The sequence below is a fragment of the Muntiacus reevesi genome, chromosome 9 (assembly GCF_963930625.1).
Source record: "Muntiacus reevesi chromosome 9, mMunRee1.1, whole genome shotgun sequence".
In the NCBI taxonomy this organism is placed as follows: Eukaryota; Metazoa; Chordata; class Mammalia; order Artiodactyla; family Cervidae; genus Muntiacus; species Muntiacus reevesi.
In genome coordinates this window covers 69,527,729-69,541,704 of record NC_089257.1, presented here as the reverse complement: position 1 = coordinate 69,541,704, position 13,976 = coordinate 69,527,729, and the positions used below count along the sequence as shown (strand labels likewise).

The 13,976-nt window shown below is 44.5% G+C and overlaps 1 protein-coding gene across 3 annotated transcripts in view; it reads left to right on the top strand.

Moving 5' to 3' along the window:
- Positions 1 to 13,976, top strand: part of SIK2 (salt inducible kinase 2) — a 129,517-nt gene that overhangs the window by 108,787 nt on the left and 6,754 nt on the right. For all 3 annotated transcript variants that reach the window (XM_065944289.1, XM_065944290.1, XM_065944291.1), the window contains exons 9-14: positions 3,881 to 4,045; positions 10,132 to 10,360; positions 10,856 to 11,140; positions 11,277 to 11,440; positions 12,431 to 12,544; positions 13,435 to 13,526. In XM_065944289.1, coding sequence (XP_065800361.1) covers positions 3,881 to 4,045; positions 10,132 to 10,360; positions 10,856 to 11,140; positions 11,277 to 11,440; positions 12,431 to 12,544; positions 13,435 to 13,526 — 1,049 coding nt within the window. The remainder of the gene's footprint in view (positions 1 to 3,880; positions 4,046 to 10,131; positions 10,361 to 10,855; positions 11,141 to 11,276; positions 11,441 to 12,430; positions 12,545 to 13,434; positions 13,527 to 13,976) is intronic.

Here is a 13,976-nt window from a genome sequence, read left to right as displayed (position 1 = left end):
ACTTTTATGCATTGGAGAAGGAAATGGCAACCCACTCCAGTGTTCTTGCCTGGAGAATCCCAGGGATGGGGTCACACAGAGTCGGACACGACTGAAGTGATTTAGCAGTATGCAGGAAACACGACATCTAATTGACTGTAATGACTTAAAAAATATGCCTTTTTATTGTGAATTCTGTCTACTAGTTTTCAGCTGTCCTTCAGGAACACTAAAGATTTTTCCCATAGGAGAAAGCATTTTCATTTTAATGGTGCTGGAAGGCATAAAATCAGAAGAAGAGATTCAAGATAATAAATATGTGATCTAAAACATTATTGCAGTTAGTGGACGTGGTCATTACTTATGACTACTCTTTTTAAAAATTTTTTATTGACGTATAATTGACTTACAGTGTTAATTTCTGCTATACAGAAAAGTGACTGAGTTATACACATGTATGCATTTTTTATGTTCCTTTCCATTGTGGTTTATCCCAGGATATTGAACCTAGTTCCCTTGTTATTTATCCGTTCTGAATGTAAGAGTTTGCATCTGCTGTCTGCAAACTCCCCGTCCTCCCCTCCTGCAAACCCCTTTCCCATAATAACCACAAGTCTGTTCTGTAGGTCTGTGAGCCTCCTTCTGTTTCCTAGACAGCTTCATTTGTGCCATGTTAGATTCCACATATGAGCGATGTCAACAGGGTATTTTCTTTCTCTTTCTAACTTACATCACTTCGTCATGATAATCTCCAGTTGCTTCCACGTCGCTGCACAAGAAATTATTTCCTTCTTTTTATGGCTGAGTAGTGTTCCACTGTGTATATGTACCACGTCTTCTTTATCCATTTGTCTGCCAGTGGACATTTAGGTTGTTTCCTTGTCTTGGCTGTTGTATATAATGCTGCTGTGAACATAGAGGTGCGTGTATCTTTTTAAATTATAGGGTTTTTTTGGATATACACACAGAAGTAGGATTGCTGGAGCATGTGGTAATTCTATTTTTAGTTTTCTGAGGAACTTCCACACTGTTTTCCATAGTGGCTGCACCAGTTTACTCTCCCACCAACAGTGTATGACGACTCCCTTTTCTTCACACTCTCTCCAGCATTTATTTGTAGACTTTTTGTTTGTGTTAGTCGCTCAGTCGTGTCCAACTCGGAGACCCTATGGTCTTGTAGCCCACCAGGCCCTTCTGTCCATGGGATTTCCAGGCACGAATACTGGAGTGGGTTGCCATTTTGTTCTCCAAGGGGTCTTCCCAATCCAGGAATCAATCCCTGGTCTCCTGCATTGCAGGCAGATTCTTTATTGTCTGAGCCACCGGGGAAGACTTTTTTTTTTTTTTTAGTTCTACCACTTTATTTCTACCAACCCATCTCCCTCCACCCTCGTGTACACAGGCTCTGTCATGTAATCCCATGGACTTCAGCCCGCCAGGCTCCTCTGTCCATGGACTTTTCCAGGCAAGAATACTGGAGTGGGTTGCCATTTCCTTCTCCACAAGGAGACAGCCAATTCTGACCAGAGTGAGGTGGTATCTCCTTGTAGTTTTCATTTGCATTTTTCTAATAATTGGTGATGTCAAGCATCTTTTCATGTGTCAATGGTGTTTATGGCCACTCTTGAAGAAACTGGTAATATCTGCTTGCTTGGGATATTAATCAACCATCTATTTATTATAATAACATATTATTTACTTCACTTCTTAGTGTTGGGCATGCTGTATGGATACTTATACTGTAACTTGTGCCAAAAAGGTTTATTTAATTCCATGACTGCAAGAATCCTAAAAAGCAGACCTCTAAATCTGTCATTGTATTTCCTCTGAAGTGATTGTCACAATAAAATGTGTGATGTCTCTGTCCTCACCAAGTTCGTGGTAAGCTGCTGTGGTCCAGGTTGCATGTGAAAGTTGCCAAGAAAAAGGTGCTGTGCTTGCTCTGGCCCAGCACAGTGCTGCCATTTAAAAAGTCACGGCTAAGAAGAGGCAGGAAGTGAGGACACCATATCCTAGCTGTCATGTTGGTGTCTCATTTCCAGCGCAGTGTCTATACCTAATGCTTTGCCCTATTAAGAAGGAGCAGTCAAGTAAATTTAGGAAACAGAAATCAAAAGTTTAGCTTTATCCTTTGATTGAAAAGACAATGATAAGAGCAAGGAGAATATATCAAATACACTTTATTAGGAAATTTAATTTTTACATTGTGGCTAAAACAGTTAATTTAAATGAGTAGTGCTGGAAAGGGGGGAAAAATGTTTAGTTTCAAAAGTGACCTGAGGAGCAGTGATATAAGAAAAGCTATTTCTTTATCATGCTCAGAATGTTTATAGTGCATTTTCTTTCTTTTTTTTTTAGCATCCGTATAATACCAACACTTTACTATTGCTATATTTTATTCTTTATTTCATGCAGCATATCTAATGATGTTAATGTTGGAGTGTAAAGCATACTCTATATTCAAAGGTATAGTCAAGGATAAAGTATATTTCTAACACACCCCCCATTGTTGAAAACCATCAGTCTGAAATTTTAACCAAGAACCATTAGATAGTATCTGAGAACAAAAGGGTATATTCATTTTGCAGTGTAATTCCTATATTAAATTGTGTCATCATTCTAAGACTTTAGAAAGAAGGAGAAAAGAGGAATTAACATCACTGAGTGAAGGACTTTACATGTTACCTTTTACAACCCTAACTTCACTGTGTAGTAGGTATTATGCCCTTTTTAGGAGTTGAAGAAAATAAGATTAAAAAAGTTTAGGTAACTGATTAAGTTCACACAATTAGTAAGTAATGGAGTCAGGAATCAAACCCAGGTCTTGGGAAAGGAAAAGCTAGAATCATACCATTCTGTTCCTTTTCATCTGCTTGAATTTGAAACTCACCGTCCTGTATCTCTTGAAGTGATAATGGCAGAAAAAATATAGGCCATTCCTCTGCCTTTTAGAAACTGGTATAATGATTGTTCCCTCCAATGTTTTACAATGTCTGTTGTGTTCAAAAGAGATCTAAGAAATTATTCTGCCAGTTTTAAAGAGATGAGGAGGAAAGGATTACCCAGAAATGTCATCTTCTCAATCAATCCATGCCATTGTCATGAAGGAAAATCTGTTTTAAATGATTTTTCAAAGGAAGAGTTTGTAATACTTGTTTACTTAGAGGGTTTAATGGAGGAGACATGGAGAATGGACTTTCTAGAGTAGGCTGACTTCATGAACATAACTTGCTCAGCAGTAAGCATCTCTGTTTCTGCTGGACAAGCAGGCTGTGTTTAGTCTGCACGTCTCCTTCAGAGAAGGACCTTCCTGCCCCGGCCAAGTAGCTGCTGCTTCTCTCTTCTTCCTCTTCACACACAGCTTTGCCAAGAAATATGGACCATCTCACCCCACACCCTGCCAAAAAAAAAAAGATGCAGGTAGATGGCCCTTGTTGCAGTATACCTTGTGTTACGGTCAGTTGTGTGTGTGTCTATCTCTGGTTCCATTTTGAGCTCCTGCTCCTTGAGACTGGGACTGTTCTATGCTTCTTTGTATCTTTCCAGAGTAATATATTTAAGGATACAGATGATATATGTTTGTTGAATTGGAAAAAAAAGAACATCCTTACCTTCCTTAAAAAGACTGGCTTTCTTGTCGTCTCTGTGAAAGTCACGCACCTCGCCGTGGAACAGGAACGAATTTCTGTACAACCTGTCTCAGAATGATGGCAGAGACTGCTTGAGATTGATACCTACACCTGTACATACTTCATCACGCCTTTTCTGGAGTTCCCAACAAATCACTGTTTATCCTTTCATTGCACCAGGAAGAATCGTCTTATTTCAAGGGATTTGTACATTTATGTATATAGAGAGAGGATTAATGTTCCCAAACTTTCCATTCTTGCCGTATTTACAGGCACAGACTGTGGGGCTCCCAGTGACCGTGCATTCACCCAGCGTGCGAGCGATGCGATCTGCCCTCCTCCCACAGGCATCCACCGTGGACACCTTTGCGTTTCCTGCGTCTGGCTGTCAGGCAGAGGCAGCGTTCATGGAGGAAGAGTGTGTCGACACTCCAAAGGTACGAACGTGTTTGAGAGACTCCGAGCGTGCAGGTTGGCTGGAGCCGGCAGCGTGGTCCGCAGAGGTTGTACTTTGGCTTAGCTGAACTTTGTCATTTCCTCAAGGCACTCAGGAGTGTTGTTTTTGTGCAGAAGACCCGAGAAACGTGTCCAGAGACAACTTCGGCTCCCTCTCCATCTTGTCCTCCTTGCAATTATGTAACTCGTCAGATCTCATGTGTACTTCTCAGAATCTTTCTTCCTTCTGTTTCCTTAACCAGTTTCTTCTCACAATTTCTAGATCCCTCATAGGTTTTGGATTTTTTAAAGCCAACTGTAATTCTGGAAACAAAAACATGACTATTTTGCTGACTTCGACTTTGCCTGTTATTACGGCCCCTCCTCTGCATGTGCTGCAGCTACAAAATGATGAGCCTTTTTTGTTCAACTGAATATCTCTTTGTGTCCAGTTTGAGCATACCTAAAGGAGAGAAGTTTATTCTGGTGTGTTGTATGAAGTTGGCCTTTAGTATGTGGAAGATGATAGCTTCTCTCATTTAATAGATGTTTGTTGTTGTTTAGTTGCTAAGTCATGTCCTGACTCCTTTGTGACCCCTTGGACTGTAGCCCGCCAGGCTTCTCTGTCCATGGAATTTCCCAGGCAAGAATAGTGGAGTGGGATGCCATTTCCTTCTCTGGGGATCTTCCCGACCCAGGGATCAAACCCTGGTCTCGGGCTTGGTAGGCAGATTCTTTACCACTGAGCCAGCTGGGAAGCCCAGTGATATTTATTTCACTTCTTATTTGTTTTATATACTTAGCATCAAGTGATATACTGAAGATCACATTAATGGGCAGGTCTTAGGGTATGTTTTAAATAGACTCATTTCTTCTCTAGCTGTGTGAACTTGGACAAAGTGACTGATTTCTTTGAACTTACATTCTCTCTTGTAAAACGAGGATACCAACTTTATGAGACGGTTGTGAGGATTAATTTAGAGAATGTGTATGAGGTTCTAGGCAAATTGTAGATACTCAATAAATATTGGTTTCCTGTCTTTTTAGCCTCATTAGGTAATAAAAAGATGACTCAGACATTAATTCTGCTTCAAAGTCTGTAGTCTAGCAGAAGAGACATGATGCATAACTAACTGCAGTGATGCCGAGAACTGAATACATTGATACATAATTGGTCCCTTAAAGAGACAAAAATTAAAATGCTGCAAGGCTAGGAGACAGTTCCAGTTTGATCAGTAATATCTTTGGTTTAACTGTCAGAGCTGGCAATTAAGAGACGAAATCAGGATGGATGGAAACAAGGGTGTGATGGCTGTCTCAGTGGAGGGGAGATGTCAGGAAAGCCCCGTCTCTGCAGGTCAGAGCCCGAGCTCAGCATGGCTGGGGGAGTGGGCCTGTGAAGGGGAGTTGTACAAAATAAAGACAAATAGCCTTGCCTTGAATGGCAAAACCAAGGAAATAGACTATCTCTAGTCTGAGGCTCTCAGCATGGGAACATGTTTCAGTATTATCAGGAGAGTTTTTCTCAGATGGACTTCTCCAGGGTGGTAGGAAACAACTGAAGATTTTTTGATGAGGAAGCACCATGATCCATGTTGTACTTCAGAAGTAATCTTGGAAATGTCCATAGCCTGCCTTGAACGGGAGAGGTTCTGGTGACAAGGACAGTAGGAGGTTAGAGCATGTGTCAGGGGAGACTGATGAGAGACTGAGCCATCTCAGTGAGACTGGACAAGAGGCGACAGTAGGAACGAGATTGCACAGGTAACATGATGGACTGTTAGAAGTCCAAGCCAAGGACAGCATTATGAGCCTTGAGGATCGGGAAGGTGAATGTCATTTTCAGAAACAGAGGTAGAGCTGATTCGGAAGTTAAGTAATGAGTTCAGCTAGAGGGTAATCAAGGCAGCCTGAAGCTAGGCTGCCGTAAGCAGGTGTTAAGCTGAGTTCCCGACCACGAGGAGTTAGCGTCCATGTCCCTGAGGACAAGGCCACTTCCTGTGGACAGTCTGTTTCCTCTGCCTGTGGTTGCCTAGCATGTTCAGATCCTCATCAACTGCTGTTACATTCCCACCCGGAAATTTAGACATAAATTGGGACAACATCATTCATTTATTTTTAAAATCTAATTCCCTTGAAAAAAAAATTAAAATGCAGTGTGCTGAAAGCTTGGCTGTAAGGGCATCAGGCCCGAAACACAGATTGGGCACTGTCTGCCGTATTATATAGGGCAGGCTATTTTTAAAGCTTGTGATTGTTACCGTAACCAGGAAACAGACAGGAAATGAATGATTTTGTGAAAGATATAGACAGAAGCTGGATGGCATATTTGCATTTGTAGGAAGAGCAATGCCACGCTGGAACCGGCCACCCACACTGACAGGCCACCCTGGCGCCCGGCCAGGCCGTAGCCGTCTGCTGTCGTATTCGCGGACCGTTTCATTTATGTCAGCGGCGCTCTCTGTGCCTCTCCCCTCCCCAGCACCTCTCTCTCTGGGGCCCATAAACAAGCGCACACGCAAAGCCTTCCGACAGAGATACTGGCCGTTTGTTGCTGGTCTGGCTTTGTATGCCCTCACCCTAGCACCTGTCTGTCGTCTCGAAGGTGCCGAGTGACCGCTGTGTTGCTCCATCATTTCTGCTTGAAATTGCTGGCAGGTACAGTGCCTCTCAGAGGTTTCACCTCTCTTTCCCTCCCGGAAGTTTTCAACTTCAACTTAAAAGTGTCAGTAAAATCCTTCAGGGAGTCTGTGTTGAAACATGGCTTTGGGATTGCTACAAAAGATAGCACCTTTCTGAGATGGCACCAACTCGGAGCAGTCACCACGACCTCAAGGAGGCACAGAGGCCCGTACCCGGGCAGAGCAAGCCTGCAGCGTTAGTCTCTCGAGAGAGAGAGTTTTTGGGGGATAATGGACTTTACACCCACACGTGCACAGATACTTTTAACATTTTATTAGAGGTTATAATAAAAGGATTTTCCAAGTTACCTTCTTCATAGCTGGAGAGTGGAAGGAAACTGTGAAATTGTAGTAGAGCTGTTCCACATCTATTGACATTTTTAATATTTTAATTATAAAGGTAGCACACATAAAACAGAGTCTAAAAAGGGTCGTCAAAAACCTTTAATAGCGTTAACCTCTAAGACTTAATCAAGGGGAGAAATTCCTCTGAATTTGAATTTTTAAATTTATAATGAAAATACATCAATCAGAATCACACAGAAAATTCAGAGAGGGATAAAGGAAAAAATTAACTTACTCATAATCCCCCTACCCAAAACAAAGGTAAGCCCATTTTTGACATGTTTCCTTAGAGTATGTTATAGGTGGATAGATAGATGGATGGGTGGGTGGATGAGTATAGGGTGACTCAGCACGTAGGTAGTCTTGTTAAAACAAAATCTTATTCTATTATATATAATTTCAAACCTGCTTTTACATAATATCATGGGCATTTTTTTTTCCATACCATGAAATCATCTTTGAAAGCATGGGTTATATTTAACAACTGCTTTATATTATTTAACTACTCACCTATTATTTAACTACCCTTATTTAACTACTCACCTATTTTTAGACACCAAGTACTTTAAATTTTTTTTTTGCTGCCTTATATATGCTTCAGGGATATGAATATCCCTGTGTCTAAATTTTTGACTATACCTTTGATTATTTCCTGAGGATAAATTTCCAGAATTGGGGTTATCCAGTTCTTTCCTTCCTTACCTGGTTATTTGTTTATTTTAATTTGCCTCAAGATGGTAAAAATGCTTTAAAAGAAATTGTTGCTTTATTCTCATGCTTTAAACAATTTTATTGTTATAAAGTATTATCTTCAGTCAAGAAATGATGATAATATATACAGTGTTTTAGTTATCCCTTCTGGAAAACTTTAATTTTACAAGTGGGAAAAAATGAGCTTTATAGACGTTAAGCAGCTTGCTTAATAAGAGCTGAGGTTTTATCCTCTTCAACATACGCTGAACTTGCCAGGCACTTAAGATATGAATTAAATAAGGCATGTTCCAGCCTCCAGACTCACTGGCTAGTACTATGCATTAGTCTGCTGTGTTAGCACAGGCTGCCATGCAAAATGCCACAAACTGGGTGGCTTAAACAACAGAAATTTATTTTCGTAATAGTTCTTGGAGGCTGGAAGTCCAGGATCAAAGTTGTGGCCAGTATGATTTCTGGTAAGGGCTATTCCTGGCTGGTAGAGGGCTGCCTTCTCATGTCCTTCCATGGCCTTTCCTCTATGTTCTCATATATATAGAAAGAGTTTTCTAGGGTCTTTTTATGTTAGGACACTAATCCTACCACATCAGGGCCCCACCCTTAAGACCTGATTTAATTACATTTCTCTAGAGACTCCGTCTCCAAATACAGTCACACTGGGGTTAGGGCTTCAGTGTATGAATTTAAGGGGAGATGCAAACATTAAGTCTGTAACAGTCTACCAATCTCCTGTACTAGAATCTTATATTTATGGTAAGCTCAGGGGTGTTATTAGCGGTGGAGTTTCTGAGGGTCTGACTCCTATGTGTATGCTACCTACTGCATGTGAGGTCTCTTATCAGAAGTGAAGTGATTGATCGAGTTTAAGGAAAGGCGAAAGCACTTTATTGGAAAAATGTACCTTTCACTCACACTGTATTTTGAAGTCCTGTCCTCAAAAGGAAACACTCATCTGGGGAAGGGTGAAGGGGGGCCTGATTGCTGCTGGCCAGCATTCAGAGCTGTTGTTTCCTAGTGCCATGATCCGTCTCGGTCTAGGAAAAGAGCATCTGTCATCCTTCATTTTGAACGACCACTTGTCACTTTAAAACCTTCTAGTGCATTAGCCGCCTTATCCTAGTAATGGCTCCAGCCCCAGAACAGTTTTTTATGGAATAACTGTCCCCTCCCCCAAGCAAACAACCATCTGAGTCACCCAAGTCTCCCTCTCCAAATAAAGGGCCTCGCAGCGCCTCCGGAGTGGTTGCCATAAGAGGAAAGTTGCCTGCGTCTGGCACAGCCGTTTCCACGTCCCCTCTCACATGCGTGAGCTGCTCCTGCTTCCAGAGGAAACAATAGCTCTCGCGGGTGTGTTCCAGGTGAAAGTGCTGCTGGGAACGCAGCCTCGCGCCTGGCTGCTCCTGAGCAGCTATTCATAAGAGAAAACTGGATTGGTGTCCACAGAGGGATGGTTAAGGTAATGAGGTAAATAATTGCCTCCTCACTGGGGCTTTTACAGTCAGAAGAGCTGAAACCACAACTCCCCTCTGTGTGCCGCTCCTGCCCGCCTCGAGGTGGTTTGCTTGGCAACTACAGAGGCAGGCAGAGTTCTCACTCAGGAGCTGTGCCAAGCTCTTCCCCTTGGGGTAGGAAGCGTGGACACTGGGTATATTGCTGGAGGAAAGAGAATTCAGAGCCCTGGTGCTCGTTAACCTCTGCTGGAATTCCGGGCCTCTGAGTCATTTGTTATTCTATAATGGAAGGCTTTGGCTGTTTGCCATTTGAATTTTTTTTTCCACTCTCTTTTGTGGTATGTACATCTTTAAAGAATTCTTTTTTCCATTCCTGGGGTCCATAGACCCAGTTGAAGATTAAATCAAATGTGCAGGCACTTAGATTCTGAACATAAATATCTGGAGCCTCCCTGTATGTTTTGTGGTTGAAAATTAGAAGAATGCTGATGACTCCTCTTTTCTTAGCTATGAGCCATGCAGTAGGATGTTTTTTAATTTCATCTTCCCCCTCTTCATTTCCCTTCTTAAAAATAATAATAACTGGTAGGCTTCAAGCTAATATGCCCTATTCATCTGGAAACCACTAAAAAAATTGTTTATTGTAATAATGATGACTCAGAGAAGCCTGGGCGGCAGCGCCAGTTTGAAACATAATGGGCTTGTATCTCCTAGCGCTGCAGTTGACTTGCCGTAATTTCTAGTCTCCACAGTTGTCATTGGTAACAAATATGGACATTTTTAATATTTTACTTAATTTCTGATTGGCTGCAGGTCTCTTGACATTTTTGCCTTTGTGGATTTTTCAAATGTCGCAGCCACTGATGGTTCCTCTCGCGTCCCTCTGCCACTAACGTTTAGGTCAACGGCTGTCTCCTGGACCCTGTGCCTCCCGTCCTGGCAAGGAAGGGGTGCCAGTCCCTGCCGAGCAACATGATGGAGACCTCCATTGACGAAGGGCTGGAGACCGAAGGCGAGGCCGAGGAAGACCCCAGTCAGGCCTTCGACGCCTTCCAGTCCACACGCGGCGGGCAGAGGCGGCACACGCTGTCGGAAGTGACCAATCAGCTGGTCGTGGTGCCTGGTTCAGGTATGATTTCTAGTAAGCACCGGGTCGAGTCTCTGCAGCATCTTGTGTCGTCTGCTCCAGGAGATAGTAGTGATACCAGCCAGTTCCTGGAATGTTGTTTGTGTCCTGTTCCTTTGTGGACAGCATTCAGCAGGAGTTGAGATTAGGTCTGCTCAGCAACTCACAGAGATTAAACCGGAATGTCTGTGAGTTGTCCCCCACCCCCTACACCCAACTCCCGGGACTCATCCGAGAGCTATGTAAATCATAAGGACTCTGGCTCTTCTGAAGTGGCAAAAATTGTACAGCCCCAAATTCTGGAAGTGTTTTCCCCCACAGTATTCAAAGCTGATTCAGTTGACATGTAAAAAAGTCTTGAAAAAATGTTCTGGTTGGAGGTTGAAGACATGGTAGCTGTGGAAACTCACACTGGCCGTGCTTTGTATTCCATGTTCCAAGAAGATGCTGTTTATTGGTGGTCATATTGGTGTTTTGTTTTTGTTTTTTCTCTTCAAGGGAAAATTTTCTCCATGAGTGATAACCCCTCCCTTGACAGTGTGGACTCTGAGTATGATATGGGGTCTGTTCAGAGGGACCTGCACTTTCTTGAAGACAACCCTTCCCTCAAGGACATGATGTTAGCCAACCCGCCCTCACCCCGCGTGACATCTCCCTTCGTGAGCCTGCGACCTGCCAACCCCGCCATGCAGGCCCTGAGTGCCCAGAAGCGCGAGGCCCACAACAGGTCTCCAGTGAGCTTCAGAGAAGGCCGCCGGGCGTCAGACACCTCCCTCACGCAAGGTGCGCTCTCCACTGGCTCTAAGCACTTCTGTTGTAGGACTCCCTGGGGTCCGTTGCCATGTTGGTTTCATACCTGTGCTCACTTGAAAGGCCTTGTGTTTTATTTAAACCATTTGGCCACTGTTCTTTCTTTTAGGAATTGTAGCATTTAGACAACATCTTCAGAATCTGGCTAGAACCAAAGGCATCCTAGAGTTGAACAAAGTGCAGCTGCTCTATGAGCAGATGGGCTCAGAAGCAGACCCCAGCCTGGCCTCTCCCACTGCTCAGCTCCAGGACCTGGCCAGCAGTGGCCCGCAGGTGGGTGCTCTGGGCCCTGCCCCCGTGGCTGTGTGAGAACGAGGCGTGAGTCTGTCCTGAAGGTGTGTCATTTCATTCAGAGGGTTTCCTCCTCCTGGAGCAGACAGGTCCTTTTGGAAAGCCCGCAGCCTGAAAGCTTTCTGTGTTGCTGGTAACTGCCTGACAGGCTGGGCAGGCCCATCCCCACTGGCCCAGGTGGTCAACACCACGTGGAAACCTAGACACGCTCATACTCTGTGCGGTTCATCACACAGATTCTATATGGAATCCCTCTTAGAGTCTCCCTGGAACTCCCTCCCCGCACCATGCACGTGTACACATACACACACACACAGATTACCAGTAATAACATAAATGAGAAGCTTGTTGCCATTTATTTTTGATGTGATATCACTTCATTAAATATCATGAGTTATTTGTGCTAAAAGTTCAAAAAAATATGGTTGTTTATGTAATTCATTTTATGTGAGCCCATGTTCAGTACATCAGGAATATTAGAGCGTTTGATGCCCACATGAAAGGAATAAACTGCTGGTGACAGCAGGGCCTCTTCTCCTGTATTGACTCAGTCATCGTTTACTGTGGGTAAACAGCATGCATTCATCCTGTTGTTTAGTTGCTCCGTCGTGTCTGACTCTTTGCAGCCCCATGGACTGTAGCCCACCAGGCTCCTCTGTCCATGGGCTTCTCCAGGCAAGAATACTGGAGTGGGTTGCCACTTCCTCCTCCAGGGGATCTTCCCGACCCAGGGACTAAACCTACATTTCCTGCATCGGCAGGTGGATTCTTTACCACGGAGCCATCTGGGGAAGCCCATATTCCTCTTTTGCAAAGTGACTGACCCTCAGCCTACTAGATTCATAAAAGCCTTGAGGATTAAGTCTTAACAGAGTTGGAGTTCCCCTTGGACGTTTGCCAAGGTGCTTCCACTCAGATTTGAAACTTTCTCCCAGGTGGGAAACTGAAAGTGTGTCCCCCCTCGCTCCCCAGGAGGAAGCGCCTCCGCAGCAGAAGAGCGTGTCTGCGCTCCCCGGGGGCAGCGCACACCCGCAGCTCTCCCAGTGCCACAGCCTGGAGGCCCAGTACCTGCAGCACCGACGCCAGGTGGGATCCTCCTCCCCCTTGTCGCTCCGGCTCACCGTGATCATCCCCACTCTGCCTCTCTGCACAGCAGGAACCTATTTTGCTTGGTATTTATTTTGGGTAGCTGCTTAATTCATTTATAGGCAAGCAGGTCTGACTCTGTGTTTGTAGTTTCTAGAAACATGTTCAGACTTAGCCTTATGCTCTATCTTGGCAGCAGAAAAAAAGCTTGTCCTCAGACCCCTGGAAAGGGTGCTGCCACTGAGCAGCAGGGAAGGGAACCCTGGCTTCTTTGCTTCTGTTTTATGCCTCTTGCGTGCATGCTAAGTCGTTTCAGTCACGACTCATTGTGACCCTGGACCACCAGACTCCTCTGTCCATGGGATTCTCCAGGCAAGAATGCTGGAGAGGGTTGACATGCCCTCCTCCAGGGGATCTTCCTGACTCAGGGGTCGAACCTGGATCTCTTACTTCTCTGCTGCATTGGCAGGCAGTTTCTTTACTGCTAGTGCTACCTGGGAAGCCCTTATGCCTCTTAGTACTTAGCAAAAAGGTACCATAAGTTCTCTGCTGGTGCTTGAAACTACTAGATCCCATAAAGAATGAATCATTTGCTCATTCAGTAGGTGCCTTTGCTAGAGATTTAACTCCACCTTTCTCATTGTTTTTAGTCTCCATGAACCTCGTGGTCCTGGAGGACTTTAGAGACAGGAATGTGAAGCAGGTTAGAACTGAGACAGCCCAGGCCTGCTGACCCAATGTTCTCCCAGGGTCTCAGCGAGCAAGTGTCAGTCCCTGCATCCTGCAGATTCTGGAGGACTCACGTGGGTTCATCCTCCAGGCAGAAGTACAGGCTGATGACTGTGTCCTAGATGACAGCATGTCATGCTTGTGTTTTTCTGCTCTTCTAGAAGCCCAGCCTTCTGTCAAAAGCCCAGAACAGCTGTCAGCTTTATTGCAAAGAAGCGCCACGGAGCCTGGAGCAGCAGCTGCAAGAACATAGGTGAGAGACGGTGGCAGCCAGAGAGGCCACTTCCTCTGTGGCCGACTCCAGCTGGGTGCGTTGTCCTTCCCTCTAAAATTTCCCTGTACCAGGACAACAGGTTTCCATATGCTAACACGGATGTTCCACTGTCCACGGAATTTAGGCCTGTCAGGGAAGAGCAGCCCTAAGCCTGCTTTGTTTTCATTTTCTCCTGGTGTTTCCCCTTTGGTCTGTGAATAAACCTAAGCATTCAGGACCTGGGCGCTAATGCAGTTTAAGAGGGTTTTACTGGAAAGAAGGCCTCCAGCCTCCCTTATAGTAATCTGTGCTGTCCGGCCTCCCTAGTGGAAGCATCTCGGCCGAGGTGAAAGTCAGAGTTGCTCAGTGGCGTGGACTCTTTGTGACCCCATGGACTACACAGTCCACGGAATTCCCCCAGGCCAGAGTACTGGAGTGGATAGCCTTTCC